Below are 15664 nucleotides of genomic sequence, written 5' to 3'. Positions count from 1 at the left end.
ACACTGCCCAAGAAGTTAAATGCTATATTTAAAATTCATTCAGGAAGTACATTAATGCTAAGAATAGTGTAAGAGGCTTCTTCAATGGTTTTCATAACAAACAAACAACAAAAAAGCAGTAACACTTAAAGGGGAAATCAAGACAATATCTGTGTTTTAAATACATTTATAATGTATTTATTACATTTATCTACTGGCTACTGCTTTCTTTGTAGGAAAGCCTTGAAATAGTTGCAGCCAAACATGGATATGTCCTGTTCAGCAATTTGCTAGAGGTAAGTGCACAAGAGTCAGCAGGCATTAGGAACATGTTTAAAATGCTTAAAAAAAAAAAAAAAAATTTAAAAAAAGACATGGCATACAATATCACTGACAGGGTGCTGCTCAATGGAGCCAAAAACTTACAGCCAGCTTTCAATTCCCAGCTCAGCTCTGTCCTACAGTAAGTCAGATCATATGACCAGTGTTCAAACCAAATATTGTCTTTCACCCCTTAGCTGAGCTCACAGCCTGACTTTTGGTGGACAGCTGAAGCACTTCAGAAAATTGGGTTGTATAGCTCAACTTGAGCAACTCAGCAGTAGTTCTCAAAGTCACAACATTTGCAAGCCAGTAACCACTGCATCCCAGTTATACCAGTATTCACCTGATAGGGTCAACATCATTTTAGAGAGAGCATTAATTACACGCATGCAGAGAAGTATTTTGCTTGTTGCAGAAAAACAAATTGCTTGGGCTGATCAACGATCCCATTCACAAACCTGTGACACTCTTCTGGCCCACGGACACAGCTATCCGCAGGCTGCCCCAGGAGCAGCAGGACTTCCTCTTCAAGAAGTCCAACACAGACAAACTGGTGCAGTATCTCAAATTCCACATTGTCCGTAATGCTGAGGTGAGACCTGTGCTTTTTTAGGAGCATTGCCTAGGTTGAAACAAGTGAGTCTGAGCACACATATCTCTTTGCTTCCTTCCCAGATATTAGCCTACCAACTCCCCCGCTCCACCTTGCTGAAGACTCTGCAGGGCTCCAACCTCAGCATTAGCTGTGGGGATAACAAAGAGATTGTAAGTATTTTCCATGCCAGCACCTTCACCCCTCATCTCTGCCATGGGATCAGCTCATATAAACCCTGCTGTGCCTGTGTATAGTCCCTAGAAATGATCCGTGACACCAAAACTCAATTGCTTGTTGTCAGTCCATGTCAACAGCCACAAAACTGGTGCATCCACCCTACCCCGTTCAGCATGCTGGTTGGTTTGCAAGTTTTCAAAGCTGTCATTTTCTCTCCTGTAAGATGCTATTTCTTCAAAACGCTCTCAGTAACCTGAAAAGCTAAAAAACTTTAGCACACTGACTTCTCCTAAAATGAAATACAAACTATTAGTATGAACCTGGCTTTGGCAGAAGACTTGTAAATACAACATCTGGGTGCAAACTCTGGTTTGTAATCACTTACAGACTAAGACTGTAAGTATGTATGCAACCCATTAAGCCAAAACAGCAGCATTTTTTCTCTGCAAACACATCAGATCATACTCACATGTTCTTTGACAAGCATCTGCCTCTGAAAATGTGACCAAGCCAGAATGCATTTGAGGTAGGCCAGTCCACTAGTGGAAACAAAAAGGATCTTCCCAACAGTGAGGTTTTAGCACTGTGAACCCTAGGAAAAGAAGTTAATTTGGTTTCAAGAGCCTGCAGACATCAACATTACCTACAGAACAGATAGACACACCATTGCACATCAGGAGCATTCCTAAAGGGGAGAATCCTCCCTGATTCCTATTCAGAATCTGGATCTGGTCTGGCCCCACAGAAAACTGCCTCACCATTTGTCACACTCTCTCCCCATCTCCTCTCTCAGGGCACACTTTTCCTGAACGACAGACAGTGCAAGATTGTGCAGCGGCAGCTGGAGTTTGATGGGGGCATTGCCTACGGCATAGACTGCCTGCTGATGGACCCCAGCCTGGGGGGCCGCTGTGACAGCTTCTTCACTGTGGACATCATGGTTAGTCCATCTGTTTCTGTCATACTACCACTCTGCAAAGACACAGCCCATGGGCCAAACCCTGCCTGCAGAAGGACATGGGTCAGTGCTCTCAGCAGCTTTGGCACTAGCGAGATTAGGTTCCATCACTTCAGGTTGCTTTCACCTGTGCTTTGTTTCTGTCACACTTGTTGGAGACAGGCTCTTGGTCTCTCACATTTCTTGCTTTCACTGAAATAACATGCAACACATCTAAACTGACACAGTTAGCATGGATGAACTTCAACATGTCCTACAATCGGGAAGTTTTGAAACCCACCAATCTTCTATGTTCGCAACACACGCAGGGCACACCTGCACTGCCAGAAAGGGCCACGTTAGCTTCCAGGTAGAGATGGAGGTCTTATGAGATTCATCACTGACCTAAAATACCCTACTGGTGGCATTTTTCAGAGAGTGGGCATTTGGTGCTAGAAGAGGACAAAGTGAAGGTGATGAAACACAAATTTCCTGTTAGGCTTGGGCACCTTTGCATCCACCTTTGCTCCCCAGATTGTGATTTTGCTTCTGAAACTCCTGTTAATTTCATTATTTTCAAACCAAAACATTTTAAAATGGTTTAAAAACCAAATTTACTTTAGCTTAATTCAAAACATATTAAAAAAATCACTTAGAAGTAAATAAAATTTCATGTAATCATTCTAAAAATATCTTGGAATTCGTATTTCAGTCAGGAAACCAACAATTTTGCATAGTCCATCAGCTTCAGTTACCTCTTGTTTCCTTATTTGGTTAATTGAAATGGATGTCATTCCCCCAGAACGCCTGTGCTTCCCAAGAAGTAACCAATTACCAATACTTCAAATTATACACTCAGATCTTATGCGTCCCATGTGAATATTTTTTTAAAGAATATCCACCATCTCATTTTCTTACTTGTTTAGATCAGGAGTTGATTTCTTCTGGGACAAACATTCGTTTATTGCATTTCATGGCAATAAATCAATGCAACTATTTTGTTGTTGTTCTCTCCTTTCTCCAAAGCTATATTCTGTTTCAAGCAAGATAAACACACATTCTTTTCTTCTCATATTTACTGCTCACACAAAACAGACACTTTTTATCTACTTAAAATAGCCTTTTGTTGCCAGTATGCTTATTTTTTTTTACATTTTGTACAACAGGGGTACTGTGCTAGCTGCTTCAGTGGTGCCAGATGCCCTCCAGGGACAAAACCAAAGGTAATACATTAAAATCTTGCATTTAAGCAGCCTAACTTGCTCATCTCTGTACTTCACACACACAAACTGGAATAAGTTGCTTGGCAAAAAGAGGGAAAACTCAGTAGTGAAACCACAGTCTTATATAATAACATAAAGCTGTCTGAAGGCATGCTGGGCATGGGATGACTGTTGGTCTCACATGGCATATCTTGTAGCAAGTGCTTCTGATCAGTCCCTACCTCATTAGCCAAGCTTAGCAAGCTATGTGGGAAAGATGTAGGCTTCTTACATCATATTTTAACTCAATGCATATCAGAAACGGTGATTAAAAAATAATCAAACCTCCACATAGCACTCATCTTCCTATGTTTTCTACCTCTCTGCACTGCCATGCACGATGCCCAGGAAGGGATCTACAGGTGCACATATGATTCCTATGGGCTACGGAGGGAAGGCTGCCGCAGGAACTGCTCCATGGTCATCCACACAGCCAAGTGCTGCAAGGGGTACTTCGGGCCCGACTGCCAAGGTAGGGCAGCACCCAGTGAGAAGGACAGGAAGGCCAGTGCCTTCTGAGGCTGGAAGGGTGCACAGGATTTGTAGAAGCACCTCGGGGATCTCAGAGCATGAAATTTGCTGTCAAATCTGTAATAGCTGCTTGTACAAACCTGAGCAGAGATTCATTTACAGGCATTATTTTTGTTCTAAGTTTTACAAAACAATTAATAATGAATAGTGGCAATGAATACGTGCCCTTGAGCTCAATATCCACTTTTTTAATTGTTATTCTCTTGTTCCCTTTTTTTTAAACTTTCAGCTTGCCCAGGGGGTCCAGAGACACCATGCAATAGCCATGGCTACTGTGACGATGGCTACACTGGCACAGGAGAGTGCCACTGCTACAGTGGCTTCAATGGGACTTCATGTGAGCTGTGCTTGCCAGGCAGATATGGCTCCAGCTGCAGGCGTATGTCTATGTTTCATTTCCATACTACTGCCCACCTCAAGTCTGAACCATTTTGTCTATGATGTGGTTTTGAGCAAACAAAAAAAATGCTTCCTCCTTTCAACACTAGCATTTCTCTTGAGCATCTCCTCATGCAGAGGGATGGTGCAAGGTCTCAAAAGGGAGGAAAAGGCAGTGAGGACAGAGGTGTTCTTAGTTTTCTGTGCAGAGCTCCTATTTTTGCATGATATATAAGTGACATGGAATGGAATCAGAGCCTCAGTCTCAGTGTATCAACTACAGCACTGCTTTCCTTCTCATTCTCATACAGGACTGGTCAGTATTTTAGTTAGCAAAATGGCTCCTCAAGGATCACAGGAGGCCAAGGCCATGCACTGCTTTTGCAAAAGAGAAGAAAAAGGACGCTGAGTTGAAATCAATTTGTGAAGAGGGAGGGCAGACAAGGAATTGCTCATATATCCACTTGACTGTGGTTTAAAATGTAACTTAGGTGAAAAGAGGATTGACAACATCCCTTAAACTTAAATATTTTCCCAACATAAAGCCTTCAAATTAGAAGTTTCAACGTTAACTCTTCCATTCTAACTGTGTACACCTGTAGCACTCACAAGACACATAGCGTTGGAGGTTAGAAGCTGGATATCTTTAGGATTAAAGTAACACATCTTGCTCAGGAATACTCATGTCACCACCTTATCCATCTTACAGCACATTGTAGCACAAACTCTATGGGAATTGCTTTTCTGAAACTCAGACTGTGGTACCTAACAGGAAAAAAAAGTCTTACAGCCACTTCTTTTCAATATGTACTTATGTTGAGTAAGAATCGGGTAACCAAACTAAATGGAAGAAAGCCAAAGGGTGAAATTCCTTTACAGCAGAAACAAGTTTTCACAGAGTCAAAGTGTGACCAAGTCTCATATCATTACCCTCTTTAAACAAGAATATTTGAGAAAGTGAAATGAGGCAAGAAAAGACACTAGTTCATTACATTATATAACAGAGAGCTATCAATAATGTTTTAAGACAAACTCAGTATATAAGTTATTATAGCACCAAAAGAGCAGAGAAAAACATTACCTACAGATTAAAGGAATCTCTAGGGCACAATGGATAACATGCCATAAGTAAAAGGAAGCCATAAGCAAAAATACACAAAACTTAAAAAAGACATGATGTGTAACTTATCCATATTTTGCGGCATAACTTACTTACCTCATATTTGACTTCCTGAATCAGACCGACCTTCTCCTGCACAGCAACCAAACTCTTTCTTCCCCCGGGCCACAGTGCTCTCCAGCTGAGGGCTTTCCTGCAACTGGAAGCTGTTACTTATTAGGGCAGGATCACGCTGAGTCTTCATCTCAGCCATTAGATCCTTCCTGCTGTAGTTCTGTGGGAGGTTTCCTACTCCTATCACTTTGCTGGTCAGTATTCATTTTCAAAGTGAATAATGCTAGTGAACTAATGCTAGTTCTACAGCCATAAATCACGGGATAATTTATGTTGCAAGGGATGTTAAGAGGTCTCGAGTCCAACCCGTGCCCAAAGCAGGGTCAGCTCTAAGCTCAGGCCATGCAGTTCAAAGTAGAACTGAAAGGACTTGAGAAGCTCTGAGAATGGAGGCTGTCCAACCACCCTGGGCAGTCAGGTCGTCTGTATGACTCAGCTCATGGTGAAAAACTGTGAGGTGAAACTTAGCTAAGTTATTTCTAGGAAATAATGTACCTAAACTGAGAGCCTAAGGAAGGCTTCTCTATGGAAATATCTTCTGCTTTCCCAGCGACGACTCTGTAAATGATCTTCATGCGTTTCTTTTGCAGCCTGTGAATGCAAGAACAACGGGCAGTGTGAGGAAGGATATTTAGGGACAGGACGATGTTTCTGTGAGACGGGATGGACTGGCCGGCTCTGCGAAAACAAGCTGGGTATCTGCCTCTGCTCCCTGAACTCTGTTACTTGGAGATAGGTGCTCACAGCATTCACAACTCAACAGAGGGGTTGCACAGACGAGAGTGAAAAAAAAATACTGGTTATGCCAGAAGCTCTCGCTGGAAAGTGAGGGAGTCCCAAAAGCAGCATCCCTAACACTGCTCCAGACTGTGAGCAAATCCTTTCACCTCCCTATCTCCCCTCCATGAGATGGGAATATGAATGCTTCCCTCCCTGAAAGGTACTACCAAAGAGTTAATCAGTCATAAAAAAAAATTGTACAAGTTTTCTAGTTAGCAAGACTTGTATGAGGGTGTTCCTATCTATATGAAGCAAGAGTATTGCAATGCAAATACTATCTACATCCCAGCTGTTTTGCCTTCCTCACAGCCTTGCCACCAGTGTGTTCTCCAAGCTGCTCTGCCAACGCTGTCTGCATGGAGAACAACACGTGCCAGTGCAAGCCACTTTACAATGGGGATGGAATCACGTGCACAGGTGAGCTCCCTCTCACAGTATTGCACTTACAGGATCCCCTTCACTGGCTCTAGGCAAGGCAGCTCCGCAGTAGCATCACTGCAGTAACAGTCACTTTCAAGCCAGGTTTCTCGCCTCCTCCAAATTCACCTTGGATGGAGCAGAGTCCCCTAAAGGTGGCTCTTCTGGGCTGCCAAGAGATAAAGCAGAATCTCCGGGTGTTGGTGCTATGTCTCTTAAAGCAAGGGTGTCTGCTAAGTGCTTCAGAGCCTTAAGGGATAGCTATTGTGCAACTGCAAGGGTGCCTCAGGAAACTCAAATAGCATTTTTACCCAAAGAGATGTTCTAGTATTTTTAATGTGCCTTAAAAAAACAAACTGGAGGTGGTTTGCCTTTGAGAGGAACAAACCCTTTAAAAGCAAACTTTACTTATGCATTTTCTTTTCCTTGCACAGCTGCAGACCTCTGCAAACAGAACAATGGTGGCTGCCACAAGGCAGCCAACTGCACACAGCTTGGGGTGAAGATCTTCTGCAACTGTCAGAAGGGATACAAAGGAGATGGCTTCACATGCCTTCCTATAAACCCTTGTGCCGATGGATTCAATGGAGGCTGCCACGAACATGCTATTTGCACTGTCATAGGGCCTGTAAGTTGAATGATTTGGATCTTTATAGGGAAGTCTGAGACACTTCTTCCTGGTGCCAACAAGTGTTCTTCCCAGCTGGATCACACTCTCTGCCTCTCAGAGCCCCATTTCCCAGAACAATGTGACTCCGGTCTACTTTCCATGTCCATTTTGGCATCCTTCCAGATGAGGGCTGAGAAAAAGGATGCTACAGTAGATAGAATGTTTTGCATGCGTAGTTCATCTGTCCTCTTTTTTAGCCTTCCCTTCTTGGCTATCCCTATTTGCAATAGCAGTTTGGCAGCATGAAACTGTGTGTTTATTGGTGTCTAAACCTAGGGACAGTTGGGAGAATAACATCACTTTTTGGTTGATGAGACCCTTAGATAACTCCTGCAGCCACATGATTCGTGACACAAAAGATCAAAGCTTGAGGAAAACTTGTGTCAGTGATCTGATCCAGCATTTGTCTTGTCTTGCTTTTGGATCATCTGTCTGTTCCATTTTGGTGGTTTGCGTGATGTGTCTTCCAGGAACTATCTAGAAAAGCCTCGCTGCTAATCCATTCCAGCTGCAAACCATCACAGTCCCTGGTTGTGTCAGGTTTATAGTTTCCAATTTATTACGATCAGTGGACTGCTAAATTCCTTTCATGCTTCCACGCTGTCATTTAGATATAATTTTGATTGGTGTGTCATCCGTTTGTCTTAATTACATGTCACATAATTCCCCAACGCACATTATTAGCTTTGTGGATGGAATTATGCCTTGGCATTTATTTAGCAAAACACCTAGGTACGTGCATAAATGTTTTGCCTAAAAGAAGAAACAACAGTGTGACAGTTTGCAGTCTGTTGAATCACGGTTGTTAGTAGCAACTTTTCTGTTTGCCCACTCCTGGCTGTATCAAGTGACATTTTTCCAACAGTTCAGTATGTTGTGTGAAATACCGCTTTTATGTCAGTGAAATACTTGCCTTGGCTTTTTTTATTCTCCCCCCAACCAGGACAAACGCAAGTGCGACTGTAAAAACAACTACATCGGTGATGGGCTGAACTGCTCAGTGATGCAGCTTCCTCTTGACCGCTGCTTGCAGAACAATGGGCAGTGCCACCCTGATGCAGACTGCACCGATCTCCATTTCCAAGGTGAGGATGGCACACCATCTGGCCTGGATCCTTGTGTCTGTAAGATCCCCAGTCCTCTACCTATATCCACTGGAAACAATGAGATGTAAATACAGCTCAGCTTAGAACATTAAATACTTTTGCAATACTGGGCTTATGAAGCAACAGATGATGGCATTCCAGGTAGAAATATTACCCAGGATTCCCTGTCTGTCCTAACTATATTTCATAAAAGTCACAGATATTATAACCAAGCACAGTTGATTTTTAATCCAGAAGTGGAAGCCCCATCAGGAAGAGCTTGTCCCTTTCTCTTTTTGCAGACACGACAGTTGGAGTTTTCCATTTACGGTCCCCCCAGGGCCAGTACAAAATGACTTACGAGAAGGCAAAGGAAGCCTGTGCCAACGAGTCAGCCACCGTCGCCACATACAACCAGCTGCTGTACGCACAGAAGGTGATGTAGGCTCGCTGCAGGAGGAGTCCCCAGTGTGGATTTAGCCACGGTGTAAATGGGAAGGAAGAGCAAGGCGGTTGCTCAGTGCCAATAAGTTTTGTGTTCTAACCTTTCTTCCTCTCTGTCACCCCAGGATATGTTTGCCTGGGAGCAGTTTTCAGACTGGTTATGGGATTTGTGCCTGCTCATACAGCACTGAAAACAATTCAGTTGCCAAATCTTTGTTTCCAGTTTTCCAGAGAATAAAGTCAGACCTGCAGAGGGTTTTCATGAGAGTTGTAATTGTTAGCTCTTCTACAAGAAATGTACGAGTTAAATCTATGTTTGGATTTTTTTTATTTTTATTAATGTAATGCTCTAGGATTACTGTTAATTTAGCAGAGCCATTTCCACACTCTTTTTCTTGAGTGTGCTGTAGGCAACACATGGTTGATGTCAGTGGGATAAGCATCATCACATCACATCTCAGGTTTATAAAACTTGTTTTCAGTAGGGTGAGCCAAACTGTGCCGTTCTGGCTCCTTCCCATCTGCAGAAGGAAGGAAGGAAGGAAGATGCTCATGGTTGAGAGACATTTTTCACAAAATATGAGGCTGGACCACAGCCAGACTCCTTCTGCAGCAACAGAAGGGCTGGAAGGGCAGGGAGCAGCAAAAGCAGAGCAAGCTGCAAGGCAGGGAGTTCACTCAGATTCCCAAAAGTGGGCTGGAGGGTGTCAGATGCTGTCCCTGTCCATCGGCAGCTCTGGCCCCACAACCCAGCTCTCCCCATGTTCTCTCCCTTGTGGTTTTGCAGGCGCGGTACCACCTGTGTGCAGCTGGCTGGCTGGATGGCCAAAGGGTGGGCTACCCTACTGCCTTCTCATCACCAAACTGTGGTGCCGGGTACGTCGGCATTGTGGACTACGGGAGAAGGGTCAACCTGAGTGAAACATGGGATGTCTTCTGCTACAGGGAAAAAGGTGAGAATGGTCATCTCAGCCTCACTGCAAAGGGGAGCAGCAGCCCTATTTTGAGTACTTTTGGCAGCCAAGAACAAGGAGAACCAAAACTGCCTAGAAAAGGGCACTGGCCCACATAGCTGTCTGTGTTTGTGCATTCCAGAGGTGAACTGCACCTGCAGGCCAGGCTACGTGGGGGATGGTTCCTCCTGCAGTGGGAACCTGCTGCAAGTGCTGATGTCCTTCCCCACGCTCACAAACTTCCTGGAGGTACGGCCTGCCACAGGCACAGGGATAACCGGGCTGTCTCAGCACCCAAACACTGTCATAGATTCATAGAACCACCAAGGTTGAAAAAGACTTCCAAGATCATCCAGTCCAACTATCCACCTACCACCAATATTTCCCCACTAAACTATGCCCCTTAGTAACTTAGTGCTGGCTGTTGTCCACAGCCAGTGTAGGGAACAGAAAGTGAAACCTCTTATTGTTACTCATATGACATCTTTTTATCTCACAATTGCCTTTCACTAAAGCTGAATTTTGTTTCTGCCCAGAAAATCATGGCTTATTCCAACAGCTCACGGAAAGGGAAAGCATTCCTGCGGTACCTCACCGACCTGTCAGTGCATGCCACACTCTTCGCTCCAAATGATAGTGGATTAAGGGAAAATCAGGCAAGGGTTTTTTCACCTTTCTTCCTTCATTTCAATAGCACTTTCTAAACAGCCACTCATGGGTTTCTCTACCTTGATGCAATCTCAATTAAAAAACAGTCTTTGTATGGCACGATTTCTTTGTAATCCCATATAGCGTGAACTGTGCTTCTGGAAGAGTTAATTTCACACCCTCTGCTTTCCTTCTGTAGTCAGGAATACTAAGTTACTGAAAGTCTGAGTCACCCCAAAGAATTTTCCATCACGGATTTTAGTCATCCAGCTCTAAAGGTGTCTGACATGAAATCTCCCCTGGCTTCATTAAGCTCGATTATTCAAAGAAAGCAGTACTTCTGATATTTCTTGCAAATGCTTTAAAGAAGGCTAGTCCTAGCTTCATTCCTGTGCCTATCCTTTTTTCCTTCCTTCCATGAAACATTGCCTCCAACAGCTGAGGTGCAACCCCAGCCACAGAGATGAGGTCAGGACTTCTCCATCTGTCCCAAAGTGATAAGCCACTCAGGTATAAGGCTGTGCACTTATTAAAAGCAGCACACAAGAGATTTCAATTCCTACGAGTTTAAGCTTTGCCTTGCATCAGGCTATTTTGAGTATCTACAAGGCTCATCGCTTCAGGTCGCAAGAAAGTAAAACCCTTTGTGCCAGCACAGCCAAGATGTAGCCTGCAGCAGCCAAAAGCCAGCAGGGTTGGAGGATCCTCCCCACTGTTTGCATGCAGGTTTCCCAATAGACCTTGTCCTGTACTGCACTTGCTTAAACATTAATAGCAGAGAGGAAAAAGGTCACAGGCACTCTGGCTGGAGGTAAATCCAGTGGATTAAAGGAACTGATTAACATTCCTTGTATTTCTTTCTGATTTTTAGACACTGTCTGGTCGAGACATTGAGTATCATTTATCTAATGCCAGTATCGTGTTTTATGAAGACTTGAGCAATGGAACCACTCTCCTGACTCGTCTTGGGGAAAAACTTCTAATTACAGACAACAGGGGAGAAGAATACCAAGCTCCTTCCACTGAACAGGTACCTTTGTAAGAAATCCCCAGCTTTTTCTCTCTCATCCTTTACTCTCTAATCAGTTAATGTGCTGATCTGAAGAGCAACACTGTGAGGCTACAGCCAGCAACAATAAGAGGCTGAACTGAGAAGACTAGTGCTCCTGGGGTAGGCAGAGCTGGGACTGGAGCATGTCCAAAGGGCAGTAGAGCTTTCTGGAGCACAAGTCTTATGAGAAGAAGCTGAGGAAACTGGGATCGTTCAGTCTGAAGAAGAGGAGCTCAGGAGAGACCTTATTGCTGGAGGAGGTTGTAGTGAAGTGAGAATTGGCTTCTTCTCCCAAGTAAGAATGACAGGACAAGAGATAATGGCCTCGTTATTCCAGGGAAGGTTTAGGTTGGATATTAGGTTGGATCTCTCCTCCAAAAGAGAGGTGCTGCAGTGGCACAGGCTGCCCAGGGAGATGGTGGAGTCACCATCCCTGGAGGTCTTCCAGAACCATGTGGATGTGGCACTGAGGGACATGGTCAGGGGCATGGTGGGATGGGCTGGTGGTTGGACTGAATGATCTTAGAGGACTTTTTCAATTGTAATGATTTTATGATTCCATGATTATGATAGCAGCTGGCAAACTGCAAACGTACACATCTGCAAGCAGCCATACTCCAACATGCAGCTCAGACAGCCTGAAGGCATTGCAGCATGGGGATACAGCCTTGGGTCAACCCTTCTTTCAGACAGGCAGAGTTACAGGAGAGAACAGAGCAAGGGCAGGAGAGACAAGAGCAGCAGTTTAGCTGGCATTCATAAAGTTTGTTGGTAACTTTCCAGTAGAGGGAGGAGAAAAAAAGAAAGAAAAGCCTGCAGGCACTATAGAAGGTAAGGATGAAGGCTATTCTACATGCGGGAGAGCCATGACAAGCCTGGGATCATCCTAAGCAGATGTCCAGTGGGGCAGTGCTGGGAGCCCCCCAGTGATTTTTCTCAATGTGTTAATATCTGACACAGTAGCTGGGGAAATAAGCTCCCAAGGCAGGAGGGCCAGAGCTCAGATCTCATTGTTCTTTCTCCTGGTAGACTGAGACCAGATATGTGGATGGAAGTGCTATTGTTGAGTGGGATATAGTTGCTTCCAATGGGATAATCCATGTCATTTCAGAGCCTCTGCGGGCTCCGCCAGCACCTGTAAGTACATAGGGACTTCTGGGATAGTGGGAGGTGGCTATGGCTTATATCCCAAATTAATTTCTGATATTCATATATTCCCACTTCCCCCCCCCATATACACTGTTTCAGTTTAAAAGGTTATATTGAAAGAAATTCAGAGGGTGAGAACAAAGTGCTAGCAAAGCTTGTTCTTCCCATATTTTTTTTTCAATTCAATTCAATCTCTTCAGCTGTTTTGCACTCATCCAAGCTTTTATAAAGATCCCTTTGAATTTTCCCAAAAGCATCTTTCAAGCTTCTGAGGGAAACTTGTTACTGTTGGTTTTTGCACTTCTTCCTTTCCAAAACCAAGTGTTTTGAAAACTCAGATTATTTTTTTGCACACGTAATTCCTGCCATGGCTCCAGTTATCCCATCCGTGAGGAAGAGCAGCCAAGCCAAACCCAACAGCACATGGCAAAGCAACGCAGTGCAAAAAGGGCTGGTCTCACTTCCTTTGGGTCCTTTCACTCGATTCAAAATAACACACCATTTCTGTCAGTCCATAGCACCACAACAATAATACTGTACATATTATTTTCTTCATAACTCAAATGCAGGAGGGCAACCAAAGATTTTCTAAAATTTAGCTATACAACTGCACTATACTTCAGTGCAGTGTGTATTAGTCAGGATAATTAAGGGATTGTTTTTGCCAGGATATAGGTATAAACCTTTTCTCTAAGGAGAAGGCCACAGAGGCATTACAAAAAAAAAGCCAGAGTAACTGTATAGGACTCTCTTCCCCACTGGAGACCCCTCTTCACTCTCAGGATTACCAGCAAAGAGCACAGTGGTTGGGAAACTACATCCTGAGCACCCTAGAACCTTCAGACAAAATTATCACCAGCACAAAAACAGCAGTTCCCTTCAGGACTGCAGTTTGTAACAGGCCACAGGGCTGCAGAAGGCAAACCACCAACCCAGTTTGGAAACATTCTTCCCATGTAGGTTAAATCCAGATTACGTGTAAATTTCTTTCAGCTCTTTGCCTAGGAATTTATTAAGAAGTTATGCATATGCATAAAACAGTCTATTCTGGATATTTCAAAACACAAACAAGCTGAAGCTGTACCAAAACCATTGTCTAGTATGTAGCACCCAAATTCTAGTTATTATCAGAAGGTCATATTCAAAGGTCTCTGGGGATCACGTAGTGGGGAACTCCACCACAAAAGCAGCTGAGGACTTCAGGTGTAGCTCAGGGAGACGTCACAGTGCTGAGGTGCTGGCAGGCAATCAGCGCACACCCATAGCTCACCCTGTCCACGCTTCCAGGTTCATCTCCACGCCAGTACAGGGACAGGGATATTCTTTGGCATCTGCCTGGTTATTGGAGTCGTGGCCTTCATTGGATACTCGTACCTCCGATTCAGGAGGAAAAGCACAGGCTTCCAACACTTCAAGGTAAGAGGCAGAGGAGTGCAAGGCACGCACTCCGCACTTCCCAGACCCACTATGCTTTCCAGATCTCACAGGCTCCAAGTTACATCCTTACATTTTATTAAGCTAGAAACATTGCAGATCGCTTTACGCTTGAACTGCTCACATTGACACATGACAAAGGCTCCCACATTTGGCTTGAACTCAGTTACTTTGCCTGTTGCACCACCCTGGAGGGCACTGCCAGGGCTCCTGCTCTCGCTGACACTACCAACAGCAAGGCCTGGCCAAAAGCTTACATCCGTACAGCACCAATGCAGAAGGCCTTGTCTCCAGAAATGTCAGCTTTAGGGAAGCAGATCAGTTGAACAACTTAGAGGTGAACTTACTCTCTTCCCCTCCCTTCCCTGGCACTGCTAATAGTTCTATGGCTCTAGAGGTTCAGACATTCAATAAGGAAAAAAGGCTGGATTGAGTGACAAGCAAATCAGAGCAGATTGAGAAGTATAAATTCTTATACCGATGTGCTCTCATGCTTGCTTTCTCTAATTTTGTTAGCCTCACAGAGCATCTTGATGATGCAGAATCAGCCAGTAGAAGCCAAGCTATCCAGAGACAGTGAAGTGTGACAAAAAAAAGTGTTACAAAATCAATCCCAAAGAAAGCAATCAGAAACTCCCTCCTATTCTAGCTTCCGTATATGTATAGTATTATAGAAATAAAAAAGGAGCCATGAACCAGAGGAAATGCTTGTATTTTTATATCACAGCAGCAAGCACACTTAAGAACAAGCACGTACTTTTCATGCTAGGCACAATGCCAGCACAGTACTTCCTGTCCCGTTCTTCACAGTGACTTAAGGGGGGAAAATGTTTGAACATTAAGTGATCCAAGACAACACAACACCCAGGGCAGAGTTCATGTCTGGAGACACAGACTTAGACATTAAAGCCAGTTCATTCACAGCACTGCACTAGTCAGTAGAGAAGGTTAAGTGCCCCACTTAAGGCACCGTAGCAGGAGGATGGATTTTAAGATTGCCTGTGTTATTTTACATAGTCAAAAGATGACACTGATGTAACATCACTGGACAAGCCCCAGCCTTCAAATATCAGCAACCCGTCATACGAAAGTTCTTCTGCGCTGACTCCATCAGAACCTACTTACGATCTTTTCTCAGTAAGTGTTAAATTTTATTTGGAACACAACTAAGATCATAGTACAAGGAGTGATCTTATAAAAGAGAAAAAAAAATTATTAAAAAATTTTCCACTTGGAAAAAGTATTTGAAAAAAATATCATTGAAATTCCTGGCTTTTCTATCTCAGCCCTGCCAGGAACTAAACAAGAGGTAATAGCCTTAAGCTGCTCCAGAGGAGGTTCAGGTTGGATATTAGGAAACATTTCTTCCCAGAAAGAGTGGTGCAGGCGTGGCACAGGCTGCCCAGGGAGGTGGTGGGGTCACCATCCCTGGAGGTGTTCCAGAACCGTGTTGATGTGGTTCTGAGGGATGTGGTCGGTGGGCATGGTGGGGTTGAGTCAAGATCATCTTGGAGGTCTTTTGCAGCCCTAGTGATTCTACAATTCTAAGTAATGACTAGCAAGGCTGCAGCTGCTTTCAAAGAGAGCCAAACTAAACTGGACTTCAAATGGTGCTG

The 15664-nt window shown here is 44.0% G+C and overlaps 1 protein-coding gene across 3 annotated transcripts in view; it reads left to right on the top strand.

The window, feature by feature from the left end:
• The window catches only part of STAB2 (stabilin 2), a 77936-nt gene that overhangs the window by 60609 nt on the left and 1663 nt on the right, over positions 1-15664 (top strand). For 2 of the 3 annotated variants that reach the window (XM_090143702.1, XM_031589737.2), the window contains 19 exons: positions 216-275; positions 719-895; positions 979-1068; positions 1869-2015; positions 3179-3235; positions 3623-3746; positions 4035-4184; positions 6008-6112; positions 6507-6614; positions 7049-7242; positions 8228-8369; positions 8672-8805; positions 9601-9766; positions 9909-10015; positions 10303-10422; positions 11286-11444; positions 12495-12602; positions 13902-14030; positions 15066-15185. In XM_090143702.1, coding sequence (XP_089999828.1) covers positions 216-275; positions 719-895; positions 979-1068; positions 1869-2015; positions 3179-3235; positions 3623-3746; positions 4035-4184; positions 6008-6112; positions 6507-6614; positions 7049-7242; positions 8228-8369; positions 8672-8805; positions 9601-9766; positions 9909-10015; positions 10303-10422; positions 11286-11444; positions 12495-12602; positions 13902-14030; positions 15066-15185 — 2397 coding nt within the window. Of the gene's footprint in view, positions 1-215; positions 276-718; positions 896-978; positions 1069-1868; positions 2016-3178; positions 3236-3622; positions 3747-4034; positions 4185-6007; positions 6113-6506; positions 6615-7048; positions 7243-8227; positions 8370-8671; positions 8806-9600; positions 9767-9908; positions 10016-10302; positions 10423-11285; positions 11445-12494; positions 12603-13901; positions 14031-15065; positions 15186-15664 lie in introns of those variants that run through there. The other variant, XM_090143708.1, reaches the window with a different exon arrangement.

The sequence above is a fragment of the Phasianus colchicus genome, chromosome 1, assembly GCF_987193195.1.
Source record: "Phasianus colchicus chromosome 1, bPhaCol1.hap1.1, whole genome shotgun sequence".
Classification (NCBI taxonomy): domain Eukaryota; kingdom Metazoa; phylum Chordata; class Aves; order Galliformes; family Phasianidae; genus Phasianus; species Phasianus colchicus.
This window is presented reverse-complemented; position numbering and strand designations above follow the sequence as displayed.